Source organism: Aythya ferina (assembly GCF_964211825.1).
Source record: "Aythya ferina genome assembly, chromosome: 3".
NCBI lineage: Eukaryota > Metazoa > Chordata > Aves > Anseriformes > Anatidae > Aythya > Aythya ferina.
The window spans coordinates 13,507,470-13,530,435 of record NC_140298.1 but is presented as its reverse complement, the minus strand read 5'-3'; the positions used below and the strand labels follow the sequence as shown (position 1 = coordinate 13,530,435).

Genomic DNA, 22,966 nt, shown 5'->3' with positions numbered 1-22,966 from the left:
AGACTATTTCTCACATTCTCGTACACTTTATGGCTTCCTGACCACAGCCAGAGGCAGCAATAAAAGCAAGGACCCTACAGTATGCACTCTTGCCAGCAGCAGAGACCTAGTGTAGAATATTGTGCATGCAGAGATCTGCACACTCGTGCAGAGTCTTACTGCTACATTGCTAGTGCTGTCCCCATGCTTTGGCAGGGGAAAAGTGACAGACTCAGATAACCCAACACGTGGGGCTTGCAGGATCCTGGTGTCCCTGGTGTCCACTGCCAGGGAACAGAGGGACAGAGCAAAAGGGATGAGCTTTGCGAATAAACCCCTCTCTGACTTTCAGTGACCCCAATATACACCTAACCACTGGCATTAAAGAGGCTTTAAATAACTAGTGAGTAAAAATAACTTCTTTAAGGTCTATTACCATGAAAATCGTGAAGGTATTTTATTGACTGGTAATTAAAATCATTGCCCTTTTGCTAGCATATGGCAACTAAGGAAGAGGCATTTTGCTAAAGGTACAGAAGCCAAACTGCACTAGCAATAACTGTGTTTTATCTCCCTGGGAATGCACAATAAAAGATTCAGATCTTATAGCTGAACTTTGTAAAAGGTTCCAGTAATCAAAAGTCAGCACGGAATATTATCAAACATTAAGTTTTAAGCTGCTAATATTTAAAGACCTGCTTTGGTGTCTGTCATTTTTATTCTGAGATGTTTTACTTGTCTCGTTTTAATGATGGGATGGTGAAATGGAGATGAAAATTACCCAGTTTCTCCTGAAGCTTGCTCGATATCAAAAATATTCTTTGTGCTGTATGCATATGTGGGTCAGAGGAATTTGTGGAGGTGGGGTTATTGTTCTCAATGTGGACAGATCAAAAGACAAAGAAAACTAAAACTACCAGAGGAATGAAAAAGGACAAGAATAACTTGTGCTCCCGGTGCCGTGTTCAGGTCATCAGGAAAGTGTAGATCAGTAAGAGCCCGCTTCCAAGGTCACCATCAGCTATGCAAAGGCTCCCCCAGCCCTGGAAGCGAAGGAAAGGTCACAAATTCAGGTGGTGCCAGTGCTTGGTGAGGCCACTAAGCTCAAGGCTGAAGTAGCCCCTAGGCTTGGCCTTTTGAGACCCGAATCTCATTGCAGCTGTGCTTTTGAAGAAGTCATTCAGCTGACCATGTCCCAAACCGTCACAGAGAGAAGAGTTTCGTCTGCCCTACATCCCCCACATCCCTGTGAGGGGATTCACATGCTAATGTTGGGGAATGGATTCTGCCACATTCAGCGAAAAAGGGAGACTTCTCTGCTGCCATCTAATTTAAACCTTCCCAAATGAATTTTTACTTTTATTAAGCAAACCTTCCCTTGGATACTGCCAGAAGACTCCAGATCTTGCATTTGCAAAGCTAAGGTATTGCTACCAATAAAAATAAATAGATGGCAATTACTAAGGAATTACATTTAGAACAAAAATGACTGAATTTATTACGCTTTGTATGTGCACAGCATAAAATGCGATAGTACAGAAGTTCAAGAAGAAGAGGCAGGAAAATAAACTTCGCTTTCTTTTTAATGATGAAACCAGGAACCAGCTCAAATAACAATTGAAATCTAAAGCCATGAGTGAAGAGAGCCTCCAAGTACAGAGCTTGTGTACAGATAACCGAGCAGTTCAGCAATGCAAATAGATCGGTGGTGACCACACATTAAATAAGGACACCAGGCTGGGGAAGATCCTTTTGGAAAGCGACCTTCCATTAAACTTTATGCTCGACAGACAACAAGCTTCATCCAAAAGCCACCAATGGTCTTTCCACTGAGGTGCCCACAGCTAGAAGCCATGCTACAGGTCAAAGCTCTTTGCTTTGCCCGTGAAGTGTAATTCTTGTGGGACAGCCCATGAAGGGTGGATGAGGTATAGCCCAGAACTATTTCCAGAGGTATATGGGTTCAGGAGCCCAAATCAGTTTTCCTTTAACACTGCATTTCAACCTGTACCGTAACCAGAATAGTAAATCCAGCAGTGGCATGCCCCCACACAGTACAGCCCAGACTGGCCCGGGCCATTTCCAGATTAATAACTCCAGCTTCCAACTCTGCACGGATCCCTTTAGTACAACTTTGCTAAAATAATGTAGAAATCATTTTTAAAACTATTTAAAAGCTGAGAAATTTTGAATGACAGCTTCCACACGTTATCTCTCAGTTTTTACTGTCTGAAAACCTCATGTGACTACTGGGGAATTATAACATAAATATTGGTTTAAGGTGAGAATGGTTTCCTGCTAAGCGGTGGCAGCACAAGAGCTTACAAAAGATACTCTGAAAAAGCTCCCAGTATGAAGATATCCTTGAAAAATCAAAAACTGTCCAAAAACAAAGACTGCACAGATTGTCTTAAATCTTCCTCTTTGACTGCCTTGGAACACAGAGTGACCTTGTGCCCACCCACCCTGTTCAATGGCCACTTGAACCCGTTCACTGGATAATGGATGCTCACAATGAATCTGTCAAACTCTGGCTCAGGCACCCAGCTGGGAGAGCTGAGCGGCGGTAGCTTTGTCTTCACTGCTCAGTGGGTTCAAGAGAACTTCATTTTATCCAGAACAAAAACGTTTTTCCCGAATTTGGAGTTCAGGTGAGGATGTGGACATCCCCTTAGACACAGTGCTCTGCTAACTCTACTGTCATCCTCCTCCACCCTTGCTCCCACCGAACTCACCCAGGGAAGTGGCCACAGGGGAGCCTGGTGTGGGATTTTTTCGTTCCTTTGTTAAGTTTGTGCTGCTCAGCTTTCTCACCTTCTCAGTCCTGTTGCTTCTCTCTCTCCTGGATGCCTCCATGCCAAGACAGGCTCTGTCCTAGGAGAAAGAACCTGAAGATGTTGCCTTAATTTAGAGACTCACAGTGATGGAGAATCCAGTCTCTTAGCAATCTGTCTCCATGTCTGATTATTCTAACTCCTAAAAATCTACATTGTATTTCCAGATTGATTTTTCTTTTTTTTTTTTTTTGATTGCAAACTTTACTTTCCAGGCACTGGATATTACATCTTTTCCTATTAAAAAGCCCACTAAAACCTCCTTTCCCTGGGCAGCCATTTCATCAGCCTTATTTCTGACACAATAAACAGGCCTGCAGTCTTATTCAGGTTCCACAGCACAGCATGGGACAAGTCCTGGCCCACTGCTGTAGTTTTTCTCTAGCTCGGAGAAAATATGTATCTCCCATTTGGCAAGGACGAGGGCAGGAAATGCCACATGAAGTACAAATGAATGACACACACACACACACAAAAAAAAAAAAAAAAAAAAAAAAAAAGTGCTTTATCAGCCCATTATTTTTCTAAAAATATCTGATTATTATTGACTATAAAATTATTATTGTGATTTGCATAGGAATTGTCCATAAGGGAACATCCTCCACTGTTGCAGTGGAAAGATGGTGAGATGGCCCTGCTCAGGAGGATCCCAGTTTTGTTGTTGTTGTTGTTGTTGTTTTGTTTTATTTATTTATTTATTTATTTTTAAGAGGAAGAAATACTTACATGTGTTGTGAACATGGGTCTGTTCAGCTGATACAGAAGGAGGGCGAAACCGTGGTTTCCATGAGGGCAGCTGCATTACCTTGTGGGTGCAGCTGATGGTGATGCAATGGTGCTTTTGTCCTCCAGCACTTCCCCTCCGTTCCCAAGGACAGCTTACAGCTGTCCCCTCCAACAGGCAGGACATGAAGTGTGCATCTGGGGGAAGCATTCATGCTCCTCTGACTGCAGTGCCACCCACGTGCTGTGCAGAGGACCTTTGTTCTGGTGTCTTGCACACAGTCAGATCCTTGAAGAAAAGCTTTCTTCAAGGACTGCTCTGGGTCTAGAAGGAATGTGACTACTTTTCCACACAACTACCAAAAATTCTGCGTTTGCCTTAGGCTGCCTACACACCACATTAACCTGTTCTCCCCAAAACTGCCTCAAAGCACATTCCTACCTAGATGTCTCTAGATAACCAAGCAATGGAAAAGTGCTTGCTAAGAACACCATCGTCCGCTGATTCAACTTGTGATGAAACTGCAGGCTCCAGATTCTCTTCCCTGTGGGCTTATCTGCACCAACTCTATCTGCATTCAACCTTTCTGCCTCTCCAAAAACCATCAGAAAGACCTTTCAACCAAATCCTGCAGGGTCAGGAGGACGGAGAGCATTATCACTGCTTGCACAGGCTTTCTTCATGTCCTCACGGCCTGTGTCGGGGAGCAGCAAGAGTGGGGATGCTCCTTGAGGGAAGGGGAACCAGAACCCCAGGGTGACAGCAAGACAAGGCAGTGTCCTCACTTACATTTCTGTACCTTTCCCTCACTGCTCCCCGGCTACACAGGCTTCCTTCCAGTAACACCAAGCTCAGAAGTCACCCAAGTATCATTTTTTTCTTCCTCTATGGTCCTCCTCTCTGCTCTATGCACCTGATTTCTGCTCTAAATCAGCATTCAGTGCACTTCCCCTATCCTACTCACAGCTTCATGCAGATTTTCTCAAATCCCCACTCAGCTGCAATGCAACAGCTCTTCTCCCTGCTCCCTGGAGGAGCAGAGCACGTGGGCAACACTTGCTGCTTGTCGGGGTATAGCTTACTTGATCCCAGGATCAGGCTGGCCCCAGTGCCACTAGGCATTTATATACTGCCTGGATATTGCCTGGGAGAAGATTTTCGAGCCTAATCCAGTGTCATTGCACTCAGCAGGAGTTGTCAATGTGTTAACACTGTCTGCAGCTGCTAATAACAGAACTCAGCCCTCTGGATGGGGATTTTGTGTGACAGGACTGACGTGTAAGACATCCCAGCAGCTTGACAGCTGGCTGTTCAACTCCCAAAAGCTCCTCATTAACAGCTGCACTTTCTGCAAAACAAAATGAAATAAATCCAAAACAAAGCAAAAAGATTTCCTGTTCACACACGCACAAGAGCCCTTTGTGAATTGGCTTTCGGTACTCAGTTGATTCTCCTGTTTAAACTGAGCTACAGAAGACAGATAATAAAATAAAATTAAATAGGTGTTGACTTGCAGATCACGGGCCATTAATCAAGAGAAAGCCCTCTTAGTTACTGATTCTGGCTTTCTTGCAGGTTTGTGGAGTTTAGCGGCATGGTCCCAGCGCTGAGGTCAGGCAGACACCAAGCTGTTGGAGATGATTTACCATTTGATGCTAATTGGATCTAAAGGAAGCTCTAGGATGGAAACTACATTTGCACTGACAGGAGGCTGACATTCAGCTTGGCACTAAGCACTGTCGTGAACAATGCTGCTCCCTTCCCGTGTCTGGGAGGCCAGAGGGAACGAAACAAATTCTGTTGCTTCTGGTTGAATCCCAAAAGGGCCTGGCATTGTGCCAAGCTCAGCATGCTCCAAGGTCAACACGTATTGTCTTTTATTAATCCCAAGGGGGACTCCTGCCCACAGTGCAGCACAGGGCTTGTGGGGTTCTGGGCCCCCAGCCCCATTTGGAGAAGAAGTTTGCCTTGCGGATTCAAGAGCTCAGCTCTACTTCACCTTATCCTTCTTACCCTGCTATGTCACCAAGAAAAATGTGTTAACACATGGGAGAAGAGATAAACGTCCCCAGCCCTTCAATGTCACAAGAGATTTACTGAGTTTTCTGTAAAAGTTTTCACTTTTACTGAATGCAAATGTCTTGGTTCCTTGGTTTTCTGAAAAACATGTCTTCCTACAAGCAAGCAGCCCTTGACAAGAGAGCATGTGTTCAGGTTAATTGACAAAGCCTCTCATTAGATAAAGCCATCCTACAAGATGAGGGTAAATATGCAAAAGACATTTATACTTCCACAGGCTTAAGCCTCCTTAAAGCTTGTAAACTCGTCCTGCCAATCTTCTCCAAGTCTTTTTGCCCCAACACAAAATGTTGCTGGACAAATTGATAAGCGCACCTTGCTGCACCACAAAACCTGTAGTTTCTGTGAACTTTTTCTTCTCCTCAACTCTCCATCTCCCCCTCACAGCTCATGGTTGGTGCCAGCAGCCACAGATTCAGTCACAATGTTATCCTGACCCTGTGCTCCCTGCAAGGCAGCTCAAGTACTGCCCTCTGTCACACACATAAAGGAGGAGAGGAAGAGGTAAGGACCATGGCATAATGCCCAAAGTGTCCCATGACGGCAGCTTGCACCTCATGCCTCACACCATGAATGTCCCTCGGGCTGTCCCAGCACCTCTGGCTCAGCAGGCCACTGGAAGGAAAAGAACAACCTCTTGGAACTTTCATGTGTTATGTTTTTTAACTCACACTTGAATTTCTCTGTCTTTCTCACACAGAAACCCTGCAGGGTCTCAAGCTCGTTTTGCCTCATGTTATTCATCCCAGCCATGGGTCTTCCCAGGCAGATTTTGAGGAAGTAATTAACGTTCTGTGGGGAAAAGCTGTTCTTGACAGAGAAAGCCACTTGCTGGTCTCTGCTGAGACTCTCTAAGCCTGACACCCTCCTGTCTCAGAAAGGTCAGCACAACCTCCAACAACCTCAAGAAAGATGTGGGAAGGCCTGATCACTGCAGCTGTGTAGGAGCTGGGTGAGCTTCAGGAAGGCCCATTCCCCTCCTGCAGCTCTGCTCCCACTGCCAGAGCCTCCTCCTCACTTCTGAGCACCTTCCACCCTCAGACACAGCCCACTTTTAATGACCAGAGGACAACAGTCCCACCAAAAGCACAGATTCCCACCATGTTGGTCTTGCACTGAAGAGATGTCCCTGAGCCAGGGCAGCGCCTCTAGTCACAGGCCTGGGAGGAAGCAGGGGAATTTGGCTGCACCTAGGGCACGTACCACAAAATGTAGTACTACCAGGTGTGTTGGGAAACTGAGGGCTGAGACAGACCCAGAGGGAGAGCAGAGTTAATAGCTTCTGCTTACAGGGGCTGCTCATTCTCTGCTAGCCAGCGCAGCACCACAGCTCATTCGGAGCACTATGGCAGCCCCATTTCATGCTTTCCTCCCATTTCACATTTCTGGCAGCAAAAAGAAAAAACATCACAGCATCTGAAATAGCTCGTTTCACAGGAATGTAATCTGACATTGCAAAAAAACATGTTCCACAGAAAATTGCCAGCCAGGGTCACCAGCACAGCTAAGTTCAACCCGCCAGTCCCTCTCCAACAGTGAGCAGCACTTCCTCTTTCCAAGACACATGCAGAAACATCCCAGGACTCAGAGATGGGTAACCAAGCATCACTTTGTTCCCTGACCACTCCCTTGTCAAGGGCCTTGTAGATTTTGTTCATTGCCAGTGGTCAAAAACTTCCTCAAACTCTTCACCATTTTCTGCTTCTACAGAAGGCGGACAGCTCTGTTGTGTTCTGAGGATGACTTTTTCTCTGTTAAGTTGATTATCTGCTGCTAAAAGGAAAGGAGGGAAAAATGCATGTAAACCCTTTCAGGAGGAGTAGAAGGGCAGGGATGTGATTGCTATGGAAAAGCCCACATTACACTCTCAAAAGATAACAAAGCCCTGACTGATTCTTCATTTTTGTTGCTATAGAAGTGGCTTAACCATATTTTTTGGTGAAGGACTTCAGCAGATAACGCTCCATTGGTCTCAGCTGATAGCATGGCTTTTCTCCCTCTACCCAAACTGCAGAGAGATGCAGAGTAGTTGGGAAGGGCTTCATTTGGTGCTCTGGGTCTGGACATGCACTGGTTAACTCTGATGGGATAGTGGCAAGGGGGGGCACTGTGAAGTTAACACTCTGCTCTGCTTCATTTAAATTACATTCAGGACACACCGATTTTGCACTCTCCCTGGGAGAACATCTCCAGCACCACACTCCGAGCCCTGCGAGCGTTTTGCACGTGTGGCGTTGCCAGCTGCATATGAAATCGTAGCTCAGTGCCCCTCAGGTCAGCTGGTGGTTGCTCCTCACAGAGCTGAAGCAATGGGCAAGAGCTGGCAGCGGTGGTAAAAGGGAACAGAGCACGGCCAAGGCAGGCTGGGGCTCTCAGATCCAGATCTGGGCAGCGCTGAGTATCTGGGTACCTGTTAGAGAAGCTCCATGGAGTTACAGCTGATATTTTTAAACACTGCTAGAGAGCACAGATTTGTCTTCCTTCATAGTGGGAGACCTGCATTGCGCTGCATTGCAGACACAGGCTTGCATTGCAGCACCAATATGCCTCACTCTGTCATGCGCTTGTTTTTTTATGGCTTGTGCCAAATCTGATCCTAAATAGATAAAACACAACGTTGGTCTAAAAAGCAATCCTTCGAGGCTTCCAGCCTGAGACAGGCCCTCGCTGCAACCCCTGCTTTGGCCACCCAAATGTCTTTTTAGTGGCTCTGGCCCTCTGCTGCTTCCCCATGTCCTTTCCCATGGGCAAATACACAGTGGCAAATACTTTCAATGTATCCAGAGCCAAGAGGTCAGCCTATTTTCCCCACAAAACAAAAGCAGTCATCTTCTGATGATGGTACAGAATGAGTGTAGCACATCCTGGCTGGGTAAAACTCACCTGCCCTTCTTACCTAAGAGCAGTTGTTCCTACCAAGCATACTTAAACGGGGCATACTGCAGAGCACAGGGACCCTGCATTTCCCCATCACTTCCCAGTGCCCCATTCTTCAGCCTGTACACATTTTCTCTTCTCTCATCAACAGCATCTGTCCTGTCTAGGGAGACTCAAATATGACAGCAAGCAGTAAAGATGCCTGCATCTGGAAAGTGAGTGTGAGCTGAGTGGCGTACCCAGCAAAGGTCTGGACAAAGGACCAGCCAGTCCTGAGTCCCCAGAACATGCTGCATCATTTCCACAGGTCCTGTGCAGGCCCACTGAATACCTGATGGATTCATTCCCAAGACATCCAGAAAGAGAAACACCAAAGCATGTGAAGCCACCTTTGCACCGTACCCTCAGAGGGAACAAAGAGCCTCTCTCAGCCACTTCTTTAATACAGGTTTGGGGGCAGGACACAATGAATTCATGCTCATGCTTGTGTGCATTCCCATGCAGACACAGCTGGATGTAGACTCCAACCTTCCTCCTCCTCTGCTGGGAAAACCCCTCCCCTCTTCATGGAGGAACAGTGGCCCACTTCCTCCAGGGTGACGGCAAAGGGAGGAAAAACAGTAGTAAGCAGCAGCTCTGAACGTCCACACCAGCAACTACAGCCTGCTAACTACTTCTAATTTCCCACTGTGTTAGCTGGTCTCTAAAAGGAAGAGTCTGCAAGCTCATTTTCTGTTTTACAGAATCCCAGAAGGGCTGAGGTGGGAAGGGACCTATGGGGCCATCTGGTGCACCCCCTGCTCAAACAGGGCCACCTGGAGCTGCTTGCCCAGGACCACATCCAGGCAGGTCCTGGAGATCCCCAAGGATGAGACCCCACAGCCTCTGTGGGCAGCCTGCACCAGGGCTCCACCACCTGCACAGTGAAGAAGAGCTTCCTGATGTCCTTCACTACACTCAGCATCATGGCAGAGGGAAACAGAATGGAGTGAGAAGCCACCGTGTGTGGATGCTGAAAAAGCACAGTGCCAAAGGGGCAATAGGCTTTATCCGACCAGTGCTAAATGCTGTACAAAGCCCTGGTCAGAGATGGTCATTAGCAAGACAAGCAAAATATAGAAAGGTTAAAAGGAGATTGAGGCAGGGAACATTACATGGCCACCAACATCTCCTGATCAGCAACCCCTAACAAAACTGTGCTTCCCAAATAGGACCAAGAACAAGGTGCTTAACTGCATTTAAAATACTTTCAGGGTGGCTTAGGAGAACAGAGATCCTCCCCTTAGAGCTGTGCTTTGAGAGAAGGTTCAGTGCTAAAGAGACCTTTGATGTGTGCGCCTGTATATCATGTTCCTGTTAGAAATGGAGGATTTGTTCTCACTAAGGTCATCAGGCTTTAGCTGATTTTAGATTCAAGTCACAAACCTTGGATGCTTCAGTGGGAACAGCATCAGGATCTCAGTGAAACGTGCATCTTCTTTCTCATTGCACTAGTTGTAGAAAGGGGCAGGCTTGCCCTCAAATATAGTACTTCAAGAAAAGAAGGAGAGTGTGGGAGGTTTGTTCACCTCAAAGTGAATATAAGTGCAGCCCCAATATGAAATCCAGTGAGGTCTTTACATACATACATCCCTTATAAATGCCCCAAGGTGCAATCTGTAGATAATCCCTGTATATCAGCTGGCAGTGCCGTCGGCAGACTGGATAATGGCACAGTTGTACTCCCCCTCGCCTCAGCTCAGCCATTCATTTGGGTCTTTCTTCTCTAGAAATGTATGGTAACCAAATTATCTTCAAGTCTTCCAGCCCGCTTTCATATTTGATTGAAATTCATCAGTTCAAAAGTTATTGCTGGTAGAAATATAGATGCAACAGCCTGAACCTTGATCCCTTTGAAAAAAATCACAGCTTCCCCTGCAGTGGAGGTGCAGGCAGGGTGCTGGAGAGCCGTGGAGCATCTCCCAAAAGAGACAACGGAGCATAAGGAGGTAAATGCCCCAGGTGAGACCAACCCAACAGTGCCAAATTCCCATTTCTCCTCTACATCCTGCTGCTGCCAGATGCACAGACCCATTATCTTGACCTATACCATGTGGCCTCCACTACTGACTTAATCCTCTGTAAGAATTTGTGCCCTGAACCATTCCTCTCCTTCTCTTGTGCCTGACCAAACGTGCTCAGCCACGTGCCTGCTCTGAAGGGTGCCAGTATACTGTGGCCTGCCCAGGTGACTCTGTACTTGAAAGCTGCTGCTACGTGAGCTGCGTGGTTTTCCTCTTACTGAAGGCTGAAAGATAGGTGGTCATGTTACAGGACAGCAGAGGAACTCCTCACCTGAGTGCATTGTCCTGGTCCTTCTTCCTAGGACTGTCCTTTCTCTGCACCTCAACACACCTCAGCAGCTGCAATGTGCAGGTCTCCCGAGCGGACGACATCATGTCCACCTTCCTCCTTTACGGCTTGCAGTCTGTGATTACCACTCTGCCAAAGGAGCAGATGTTTTTCCCATGTACTAGTCTCCCAAAAGCTGAGATGTGGTGATTTCTCTATTCCAGCTGAGAGCCAAAAAGCATCTTGCTCAGATCCTTCATTAAAGCAAACCCAGCTAAATTAGCTGCCCTGGGGACCAGATGAAGGCCTAGAAGATGTAAAAAAGATTAAAAGAAAAAAAAAAAAGAAAAAACACTATTGACACTGGTAAATGTGTCTTAATTAAAAGTTTTGAAAGCACAACTCAAACACACCCTAGTCATCCTCCAAGTCCCAGCAGAAGTTAATGAGATGATTTTTTTTTCACAGTCCCCCATTGATCCATGAAGTGCAAAGGAGGAGTCAGAACTGCAAATGAAAAATTGTGGGTGCAGGGCTAGATGCTGATCATATTCACAGGAGCACAATCCCAGCATGATCCCATGCAGCATTATTCCAGGAAGCCACAGAGGCAACCACCATTGCCAGAGGTCAGCCTTGGATGAGGGAAGCAAGAAGTGATGCTGGAAAAGTCAACATCATGCACCAAGCGTCATGAAAATTAAACTTTGGATACTGTATTTTTATATCTTCAATAGAAAAGAGTTCATATTTTTATCCAAAAAGTCCCCACAGTCACACACTGTTTCTAATAATCCAGCCTAACAGTGACAGAAGAAACATACCCTAAAAACTCTCCTGCATAAAAGAAAGCGGACTCCATCTCCCACAATTTTCAATAAGCATCCCCTACACACACAAAGCCAAACAAGAGAGCTCTCCAGGCACAGGTTTCTCCCCTCTCCACCGGACAAAACTTGACTAAAGTAGTCAGCGTTTGCATACCGTGGGCTTGGAGGAAGAGTTTGCTAAGGTTTGTATGGTATCTAACAAAACGAATACTACTGCTGATTAGGGAGTAGGCCATTACTTCCTATGAGAAAAGCACCGGGGAGGTTTCATTAGCAGAGTAATGAAATGAGGTTTCCCGTTAGGAAAATGAAAAAATTGATATAGAAGAACTTTAAAGGAACAATTTTAAGGAAAGAAGGGGAGAGAGAAGGAGGCAGAAGTGTGCTTTCTGCAGATGCACTGCTTTCTTTGTTGGCCTTATAAGCACTGTTAATGGTGAAGCAATGCTCCTGAGGAAAGAGGGGTCCTGAGCTGCCCAGGACAAAATTTGTAGAAGCAGAGATGCCACTGAAGGGGACAGCTCTGCTCTGTTTGAGGTTTGTGTTTGTCCCTGGCTTCTGTGCAAAGGATGGGGCTCCACACAAGGCCCCCTAATGCCCCCAGCTCTCAGGTAAGGCAGCAGCAGCTGCTCAGGATGCTCTGGGTGCTGCTGGAGCGGGCGCAGGCACAGTGCCTTACCTTCTGGTGCCCTCTAGTGCCAGCAGCAGAGCTGTCCTTGCAGCCATCCTACCCGGCTGGGTGCCCCTCACCTCCCTCGGCCTTCCTTACTCTCCATCCCCGCTCACACCACACCTGGCCCCTGGGCTGCTCCTGGTGTCTCAGGGCACCTGTTTGAAGCGAGGAAGGAAAGAGAGGTCGAGAAGATCCCTCCCAAATCCCTGAGCAGACCCAATTATCATCCCCTCAAGCTGGGACCCTTTTGACTCGAATCAGAAGGCTGCGAGCTCAGCAGGATGCAACAAGAGAAGGAAAGGGACAAGGATCCCAGGGGAACCCCTTCCTGGCCCATCATGTGGCAGGGTGACAAGGGATTTTAGCAAGACGTGGATGTGTTAGGATCCTATGACCAGGGTCAGGCCATGGTGTAAGCTCAAAACAAACATAACCCAGCCAATATAGTACCTGTCATGCTCTGAACGTTTTCCATGGGCTTTGAGGTCTGATTCAGAAGTGCAATAGGACTGATGCTAAGTGTGACTCACCCTGCTTGGCCCATTCCTTCGTGGTGGGATTTTCAGCGGGGAGTTGACCTCATCTCTACAGAGAAACACTCACGAGTCTCTTCTGGCTTCTTACGTGCCACCCGTGCTGGCCTGCTTTAGGACTTTCAGGCAGTAAGATGGGTTTGCCCAACAGAGCACAGTTCATTGCTGGGGCAAGTGAAAGGCAACCACCACTTTCCAGCTCACCTAAAATAAATGTACACCTGCAGACTAAGGTCTGTCACCCCCTGCCCCTCAGTGTGGTGTCAGCTCATCTCCCATTCTCCCAAATCTTTCCCATACTTCAGCTCCTCAGCATGGGCCAACACCCCCTGGAGATGACCACTTGGAGCACTGACCCTGAGAAAACCAAGTCCAGGGCTGAGCAGCTCTGCAAGCCACTGAGAACCCAACCAACCCTCTCGCTGTGTTTGTCTTGCTCTCTGGAAAGCACCTGGAGAGAATTTTACCTCCTCGGAGTAGGACACATCCTGCTCTCAAAACCCCCTTTGTAAATGTGGGAGCACAGCATTGTCCCCAGCCACCGAAGTCAAAATCTTCCAGTAGGCTCCGTGGAGCCCCCTCAGGTGGGTTCCTCTGAAACTTTCTTGTCGTTCCCTACCCTCAGCTCACCCCAATTCTGCATGGCCACATCAGGGGAAGCAAGACCCATCTTCTCTATCGCTCTTCCCCACACACAAGTCAAGAACCACATCCCCAGGGCTCACTGCCCATTTCTTAAGGGCTAAATTTCCCCATGAACCTCAAAGCATATGAGCGTTACTCTCCTCGCCCCGCCACCCTTCCCGCAGCGCAGGATGGGCGTTACATCACGTACCTCTGCCCAGCCCCTGGGGATCACGAAGCAAAAAGTCCCCATCTGAGGCAGAGCTTTGTGCCGGGGCTCCGAGGTGCGTGGTCACCAGCAGGAGACAAAGTCAGTGTCAGAGCCACCACCCTTCGGGGGGGCCAGGGTGATTTCTCCCCTCGCAGCCAATAAAAGGGCCGTGAGAGGCACATCTTCCCCTGCAGGAAGCAGGGCGGTCACGTCTCTCGCCGGCGGGCTCCTCTCATGAAGCAGTGGAGATGGCAGTGAGCCTCGCCTGCAGCTTCACCATGCTTTGCTGTGTAGCACTCTGGGGCTTCACCGGGACTTCTGATGGTAAGAGCCGAAAATAATCTCTGTTCTCCTCGTGCTTCAGGCCCTGCGACCGCAGCTCTCCTCTGACTGCTGCCCGTGCTGGCTCAGACTTCAGCTGAAGCTTTGCTTAAAAAGCTTTCCCTCCCTTTAGCAAGCCATGCTACCCAGGAACATCACCTAAGGGTTTCAAAGTCAACTTCCAGTTTCAGCTTACGTGTCGGTGTTTAAACTCTGCACGACCTCGATTATTAAATCTAAAGGCTGTGGGTAACAATTTGACTACAGATGGGCACTTGAGTACTGACTTTAATGAAACATTTCTCCTTATCATTTCTTTCTTTGCTGAGCAAGGAAACTCTTTTGACTGCAGCTGCCCTTAAATCTTTGGGACAGCAGTGGCAGACAGGAGTGTTTTCTCTCTGATGGTTTTAGCTCTACTACAGCATTGCTTTGGTTCTTATACACGAAAAGCACTAACGCGCTCAGGGATGGCGTTTGGTTAGCCAACAGCATTTTGTTTCGGCTGTGGTTTCCTCTGGGGGTTGCAGAAGCATGCAGGAACTCTGCTGCGTCTTAAATATAAAGATAAAAACCAGCCTTGCTCCTGGTAATGAGGAGGAGGTTGTAAAAGCACCCCCATGATAAAAAATAAAATAAAATATCTGCAAAAATGTCCCCATTTGCTTTCCTGCGGGCTGGGAGAGAGCAGCCACAGGACTACTCTCTCATATTGCGGGAATAGGACCCCCAGGTTGTTCCTCGATGAGGAAAGCACAAGACAGACCCTTCAACATATCTGGCTCACCTCTGCAAGAGCAGCCCTCTCTTGCTTAACGGCAGGCAGTTGCCTGTAAACTCAGAGCAAGAAAGCCATCTGCCTTCCTACTGCCCGGCAGAAGCTGTAGCTGTAGGCAGGCCAGACCCCCACACACACTCACCAACACTTCTCCTCTCATGTTAAAACCCAGAAGAAAAGATAAGACAGAGAGATACAAACACTTTGACCCTAAGCATCTCCACGTAGAGCGGTGAGAGTCATTGTTCCCAGCCCAAGACCACATCCTCTGTGAGATTTAAGCACCAGGTCACGCAGTGCTTCTCCTCCCACCCAGGCTAGGACTTCCAAGGGTGGGCTGGGGGTGTTTTAACACCACTGGTACACATAGGGCCTTGCACTGGCATCTGAAAGCCTGAGCCACTCTACTTTTGGCTGGTAGGTGGAAAAAACACTGCCACGTTGCCCAGTGCTGGCTGCACCCCAGTCCCAACACAGATCAGAGACATGAGACTGTGAAGCTTGTCACCCCCACACCAGAGACGTGTCACTTGCAGAACATCCACTCCTCTCTGAGCCACGTGGCCTGCATCTCCTGGCTCCCACCTGCAAGAAAACGGGAGTCAGCTGGGGTACAGGATAGGAAGAAATGTGAATTTGGACATCCTTAGGTTGAGAGGGAATGTGGAGCTGAGTCTCTCCTTTGCAGAGCAGTGTTTTAAATACTGAGCAATGTTACCAGGGTGTGCACGTGCAACCTGAAGGCTGAATCCTTCCAGGCTCCTATGTTGATGGTAACAACAAAATGCTCTGTTTTGTTGTTGGTTTTTGTTTGTCTTTTAAATAGACTCTGGGTCACCACGTCGGCTCTCTTTTCTCCTTTGGAGCAAGATAAACTAATTATTTTCCTCAGTAAAAACTAGCTTAAATGCACAGGGTGTTCTGTGGCTCAGCGGAGAGCTCTTAGTGAGATCTAACTGTGAAAAAGAAAAAAAAAAAAATCTGGAGGTGGTAGAAACCTTTGCTTTTGCAGAAAACGAGTACACGCTTTGGGTTCAAGTTCACGTGCATGTGTGAATGCAGGCTTGCTGCCCACACACAACCCCAAGGGTCACCTCCCCAGCTGGCAGGCCTTGGCTTCAACAGCAGCACAAGAACTGGTGCAGGCTCGGGATTTCTTCCTCTTGTATTTCAGAAAAGGGGAGTGGAGGCAAGTGTGAAGTGGACAAGGTATGGGCATCAAGTGTGAGCTTTGGGATTCTTCTGAATTATTGAAAGGACAAATGGAGATGCAGGAAAAGTAGCTGCACACCTAAGAACAAAGAGTAATAAAGGCTGTGTGGAAACATGTGCTCTTGGCTGAACAAACCCCAGCCTCCCATGGTTTTAGCAACTCCATACGTTTCATGATTGTGTTTTGTGTTGTTCCAGGTACCTACATACCACCACCTCATTCGACCACGAAACCTGGCTTCCCTGTGCCTATGGACACTGACAATCCTGGTGTTCGCAAGGCAGCTCGCTTTGGGGTTTACCAATACAACAACAGTTCCAATGACCTCTTCCTGTTTAAAGAATGGCAAATAAACAAAGCCATGGTGCAGGTAAGACACACTTCTGGTGGTCCTCCAAACCATTCATAACTGACCCTGCTGCAGAGCACCCAAGACATAGGAGTGCTAGATCCTCCTCAGGGCTGCTATGCATGCCCAAAGATAAACAGCACATGTCCCTCTATCCCACTTAACTGCCCCACAGGAGGTGTTTCCACCATTTACGTTATGTAATTTAACATAAAACACTTCCACCACACACAATCCACAGAGATAGCACTTGGTCCCTCGCCAATAGCTTCTTTCAGCATCCCTTTCCCCTGCCTTACCTTAAAGGAGGAAAATGCTTTCTCTAGATTGTCAGAGGGCTGAAATACATGCTCCACGTGGAAATCGGCCGCACGGTGTGTGAGAAGAAGGAGCACTGCAGCCTGGACAGCTGTCACTTCCAGAAGAAGAAAAAACTCCAACAGGTAGGGAGCCACTTCCATGGGGGTACCCAGTAACTGGGGTGATCCTTGGCCAGCTCTCGCTGTGTAGTTGCTTCACACCAGCTCTGCCATGCCACCATGGATGTACAAGCTTTCCCTGTGTGGAGCTGGCTGGCATGAGGCAGATTTATCCATATAAGCAGCACAGTACCTCCTGCATCCAGGGCCAGCTCCTGTCTGAAGCAGACACAGCCATTTAGCCTATATTCCTGGATAGCAGGACCTGCTAAATATAGGATTTGCTCCTCCCAGGAAATCTCTTCCAGGGCCTTTCCCAGTAAGATATGGTCACTTGGCAAAGAGCACTTTTCCCAGGATGGGGAAGCACTAAAAGATGCTCTTTTTCTCCTGCCCCAACATGGCTCACAATGCCAAGAACAAGCAGCAGCCAGCTGAACTTTGTCACCCATTTCCCTTTTATCTGCAGATGCTGAAATGCTATTTTGAGGTCTGGATAGTGCCTTGGTTACAGAAAGCACACGTCCCAGTTGCTCTCTGTCGCTGACCCACCTTTCCCCGTGAGAGTGTGATTTGCAGGGGATCTGCCATAGTGAGTTTTTCCTTGTCTGGACTTCTGAGGCCAAAAGTGAAGTGGGGAACAACTGTACGGAATCAACACAGAACTTTTCTCTCAAAGCACATGGTTGTTTTTTTCTACTTGTCACTGAGGAAGATGCTCAAAATCTGAGTAACGAAGAAAAGACTTGCTGTGACCAAATTCATTGCTATCCAGTTGTGTATCTCTTTTTCTGAAACTAAACCACAGATGAGAACATGTTGTCGTTCGTTCACTAGAGAGCAATTCACCCTCTTTGAACGGGATTTCCAAGCAGTGTGAGCAGACCCAGGACACTCTGTTGGACTTGCGTTGTTGTATGATGAGTCTTCATGCAGCTATGATATAAACGAGCCTAAACCACAGCACACACAACTTTGACACTGTGCAAGGCTTTAAAATAGGACAGTATGCCTGGGGATACACACACACACACACGAGTGTTAAAGGATCTCCAGAGCCAGAGAAAAGCTTAGATATATCTGTCAGGAATGCATAAGGTACAGCTGTTCTTTCCTCAAGTCAAGAATATGGATGATACTGTCCTAAGACACACCCACAGCTCAAAAATGGTACAGCCTAAATACTGTTTCTAAATTAATCAAAAGCTAATCTGCTGTGAAAGGGCATTGTTGCGAATGTTAAGACAAATAAACACAATAATTTCCAAAGCATATTTTTGCTGAGGTTAAACAACGTAGTTTCATTCACGTTAATATTCAGTGTTTAATTTCTGTTTGTCTACAGCTTACATTGAATTTTAGCGGAATGATGGGCTTGCCTATGTGGGCACCTTCCTCTCTTTAAGCCTTTACTCTTCATGTAGATTATTGCTCACACAGGACTAAAGCCCTTATTTCATAGGATCACAGAATCATTAAGGTTGGAAGAGACCTCTAAGATCACCTGATCCAACCATCCCCCTACCACCAATGTCACCCACTAAACCATGTCCCTCAGCACCACGTCCAGCCTTTCCTTGAACACCCCCAGGGATGGTGACTCCACCACCTCCCTAAGCAACCCATCCCAGTGCCTGACTGCTCTTTCTGAGGAGATATTTGGAAGGATTTGGGTAACTGCTACCTTAGAACAGCAACAAAGCCTCGGCCTACGTTCATTCACACACTTATACGTGAATAGGACCCTTACCTAAGCTATAAACATCACTTTCTTTCCACAAATACACCCTTGCTTCTCACAGCTGTTGCTTCTCCGCAGCTCTATTGTACCTCCCATTAGCAGGGACACCCCCAATTTCAGCCTTTTTAACCATCATTTGGTCAAGAACAGCCACTGATGGGCTCCAGGCCAAGGTGCAAGGACCCTGAAGCCAGGCAGGCTCTTCACACCACAGCTGCGGCCTCTGCTCCAAGTAGTGCCACAGCAAGCCTTTGCAGGCAGATCACTTGACTCAGGGTCAATCCCCCATTTGTTAAAAAACAGAAGTTAAAGCCAGACATCTGGCATCACGCAGGGTAACAAACACAACGTGCTCATGCTGCTGTCCTGAGGAAAATGCAGCAAGATTGTTTAGACATTTCTACCCAAACAGGCTAGTTTGGAAGCAAAGGAGAGCTGCATGTTTTACACAGAACTATTGGCAGCATTTCCTACAACACAGATGAGCTCTTTGCAACCAAGTTAGCAGGCAAGCACCTTCTGAGAAAGACAGATCTGCTCCAGCCATAAATCTAAGCCTAAGTGTTTACTGTAACATTACAATAAGCAAGGCACGCTGGAATAGCAGCATCCGTCATCTCCAGGTAGTTAACAGTTATCATGATCAAAGGAAGGAGCAGGGCTAACATCATCTGAGCTCTTAGTCCACCTCCGAGCACCTTGCTAGGGAAGGAATTCAGCCATTAAACAGTCTCCCATCAGGAGGGCACCACCAGCTGCAGTTCTTTTAGGTCAGTGCTAAGTGCCACTGAGTCACCATGACATCCAGCAGTCAAGCTGACATCTCTGCCCAAGATGCAGTTTTGCTAGAATTTACACCAAGGTTGACTGTTTACCAGTTAAAACTGAGAGTTCATACCTTTGCAGAGGCTCTGACATCTATTCCTGGCTACAAAGACAATTATGTAAAAATAAATACATCCAATAAAAAAATGTAGAGCCTAAGGAGAGAAGAAAGAGTTGTTCCTGCCAGCCCCAGATGCCAGAGAAAAAGGAACAATCCCAGCAGAGCATTAAGAGCTCCTGTGAAAACCAAAGCTGGTACTTCAGAGGAATCTGTTCATCTAGAAGCATTACAAGTGAGCTTAAGGAGCAGTTTCCTTTGGTTTCAGACAGTGCTCCAGGCATGCTGGAAGCACAAGTGCTTGGTGCATTACGAATTTTCTCAGCTCATCTCCTTACGAGGATGCTCAGCCTCTTCTGGAGTAGTGTTCCCTAACAGCTCTGCCTTAGGGAGGGATGGGCTGCAGGCTGAGGAGATCTTCGTGCACCCAAACCAAGCCAGCCTACGTTTCACTGGAGATTCGCAGAGCCTAGTGATCTGCACTGATCTGAGCAGGTCAGTCAAAACTCCCCCATTTTTGTTCAAAAGCTGTGCTATGCAGCCTTTCCCCCCACACTCCTACTTACTGATTACATAGGAAACAGCCTGCCAGCTACCAAAATAAATGAACTCTGACTGATGTACCACTTTGCAGTCTCTTCACATCAGCTGCTCCATATTTTGGACACGGCAGGCCTTTATATATCAGTTGTCTGTCAAGTTGTGAAATCAGGTACACCCAGAACCTGTTGACAGCTGGGGTGTCATGCATGGAGTTACACAGAACCAACGCGAGGTTTAACTGGCAGTGCTCTATATGGAGACATGACTTTCTGCTGGCTGAGAGGAAACCACTTGTATTTAGGTCACTGTGACAACTTACTGCTAAATCTTTCAGTCCTTACCTCAAACAAAGAAGCAGAACGAGCTACAGTCGGTCCCTGTGTGGTTATTCTTTTCTAGCACCAGTTTTTCTAAGCAAACTAGATGAGAAAGTCCATGTGTCAGCATTAAAAGATCTCTGCTGTGAACGCTGTGTAGACAGACACAGAAGTTTAGGAGACACCATCCCACCTGCAAAGGCCACTGCCTCAAAGCAGACTTGGATTTAAAGGAAGCAGACTTGAGCCATGGCCTTGCAATCAATTTTATCAGCTGTTTGCACTGAAATACCAAACTCTGCAGAAGTGTTATGGGATACACGCACCATCTTCCAGCAGATCTACTGTATGCTTGCTCCAGAATGGGGACAGGGCAGTTATCTGGGGAATAACATCTTAAACAGCTTCAGCAAAATTTTATTGACATTTTTGCCCTGCAGAAACATCTGTTCCACCAACAAAACAAAAACATGGTGATACAAAACGTATCTTTAAAATACACATCCCTCAGGAGACTGGGCACTGTTTTCCAGTTCTGCATCCCAACGTTTTGGAGAAGCTTGGGTAAAGCTCAGAACCCTCTCGGGGTTGTGCAGAGAGGGTTTCTGCCCTTCTTAGGAAGCCACAGAGCCCTTCTCCTGACACCAAAACAATCATGTCCTGACAAAATCTTTGGACACTGCTGAAAATGCTCCCACTTCTAGAGAACTGCCAGCCCCAGAGCTGCAAAGGTGTCATGTTCCTGCACTGGCAAGATCAAACAAGAGAAGGCAGCGCTGTCATTTTTTCCAAGCCTCACTTCCAACTTTCCCAGTTGCTCAAGGCAGATGTGTCAGCAGCCACCTGAAACCTGACTCACACTTCTGTGGAAGTAGAATGAGCCTGTAAAAGCAGGCTTCTCACTAGCACCAAAAGGAGTTCATGCCAGTTTGTTACACAGGCGTTTTAATGCTGCTGCCGTACTCTGGGAGGGTTGCATCTGAGAAACTGACAGTAATTACAAGCATCTGAGTTTCCATGAAAACACTGTTCTTAAGAACCATTCACGGTGAGGCAATGAAAGAGCTGTGTGTCAACCAACCTGTTTCACCTGCGCTCTGCAGCTACAGAGCATCCCACTTCAGCTCACCAAGGATGGACTGCCAGCGCACTGCACCAGGAACGGGAGCCAACGCCACCTGAGCTCAGGAAAGGTGAAACTCCTTTGAGCCTCTGCAGACTTTGGATCTCATTGGACTGGAGCTATGCAGACCCTGTGTTCAGATACACACCAGAAGAGCCTTAAACTGCACCATGACACCTCCAGCTGGTACTGCAATTCCTCCCAGGTGCCTGCTGATACTGCAGCCATCCTCAAGAAGTGGCCTCCTTTCAATTTTAGTGGCCATGGAAGCACTGGCAGTGTTGGGCCAGGAACCTCTCTTTCCAGGAAGAGTCAAGCATACCAGCTCTTTCCTAGACCTGGTACCTTACATGCCACGCTGCTTCAGATCGAGCTCGAGCTCCCAGGGCCAATTTTCAGCAAAAACTTTGCTGAAAAGTTTCAGGTCATTACCAAAACACAGGAGATGACCACATCACCTCTCAGAGGAAAAGGTTAACTTGCATCTGTGAGGAAAGGTTAACTCATAGCAACATTTCATTTTAGCTGAGGCTTTAAGCTTCTTGTGACAAACAAAATACCAACAGCCTGACTAAATGGCATGGCCCCATGTAGTTTGTTGCTCAGTTGTGCAGCCTATCACAGTTTTACGTTCAGTGCTTTACAAACTTGACTGGTATTTCTGCTTTTGTACAACGGGAACCGCAGACCAGACTGGGACTCCATGAACTTTTCCTGTTCACAGGAGCTGGGCAGACAGGTTTTATACAATCTGAAAAATTAAATTGAGGAAAATTCCACTCATACCCTTAGTCCAAAGGCTACACTTGTAGACAAACTCATTTAAATTGCAGCTTTTCAGCTACTTTCCAACCAAACACAGACAAAACCAGCAATTTCTGTTACTAGGGGGACACAACAAGAGGCAGGACAAAACATCAGACACTATACTTTTATGGGGATGAATTCCTGCTTGCCTCTGAAGCCCGCTGCCAGAACTCCCCTCCTGCCCCCAGGTCAGTGCAGAGCCTGCCTTTCATCTACCTGCAGTTATTTCTAAAGCAGCAGTAGCTGGAGTCCCACTCTGCCCAGCTGGAGAGGTCCAGCCAGAAAAAAAACTGTACCACCAACCAGCAAGGAGAGGAAACAACTGAACTTCCCTGAGATGCAGTGGCCAACACGGATCCCAAGTGTTCAAGGCAATCTTAAAAGGGAATCACTTGCACAAAAGCTATTACATGCGGCATGTCTAAGCAACCGAGGTCCATTTCACCACAAAAGACAGCACAGGTTATTCAGTTAGATACTTTTGCAAGCACTAGAGCTAACTTTGCAGAAACAGACAAAGCCATGCTTGCCTCAAGGCCACCAAAGCACTAACCTGAAACAAGCCCCACAGCAACCGGGCACCCCTGATTTAAGCTCACGCCAAGTTCAATCCTCATGTCCCACGAGACTGAGACTAACAGCTACAAGGGCTGGCAGAACAACGCTAGCCAGCTGCTGCTTAAACAGCCTGCCCTTTTCCCAGGAAGAAATGTTGCAAGAGTGCCCCATTTTCAGCCCTTCCTCAGTGTTCCCATAGCAAGAGTCCACCAGGCAGGT

At 47.3% G+C, this 22,966-nt stretch overlaps 1 protein-coding gene and 1 long non-coding RNA gene across 2 annotated transcripts in view; one reads left to right on the top strand and one right to left on the bottom strand.

Moving 5' to 3' along the window:
• LOC311434565 overlaps positions 1 to 13,795 on the bottom strand; it is a 91,126-nt gene extending 77,331 nt beyond the window's left edge. Inside the window, exons 1-4 of the long non-coding RNA XR_014691571.1 lie at positions 13,696 to 13,795; positions 12,858 to 13,064; positions 10,828 to 11,131; positions 9,919 to 10,023 (exon numbers count right to left, since the gene is read on the bottom strand). This is a non-coding gene — a long non-coding RNA (uncharacterized lncRNA). The remainder of the gene's footprint in view (positions 1 to 9,918; positions 10,024 to 10,827; positions 11,132 to 12,857; positions 13,065 to 13,695) is intronic.
• On the top strand, positions 13,713 to 18,047 carry CST7 (cystatin F). Its single transcript, XM_084514803.1, has 4 exons — positions 13,713 to 14,019; positions 16,205 to 16,377; positions 16,683 to 16,799; positions 17,245 to 18,047. The coding sequence occupies exons 1-4, from the start codon at positions 13,944 to 13,946 to the stop codon at positions 17,320 to 17,322; spliced, it is 444 nt and encodes a 147-aa protein (XP_084370929.1). The 5' UTR covers positions 13,713 to 13,943; the 3' UTR covers positions 17,323 to 18,047.
• Positions 18,048 to 22,966: the final 4,919 nt, after the last annotated feature.

Excerpts from the sequence above, each read along its gene's own strand:
- CST7 (XM_084514803.1), top strand. The coding sequence starts at position 13,944 with ATGGCAGTGAGCCTCGCCTGCAGCTTCACCATGCTTTGCTGTGTAGCA. Across the intron at positions 14,020-16,204 it reads CTTCACCGGGACTTCTGATG|GTACCTACATACCACCACCT; the intron begins GTAAGAGCCGAA and ends GTGTTGTTCCAG. Across the intron at positions 16,378-16,682 it reads TAAACAAAGCCATGGTGCAG|ATTGTCAGAGGGCTGAAATA; the intron begins GTAAGACACACT and ends TGCTTTCTCTAG.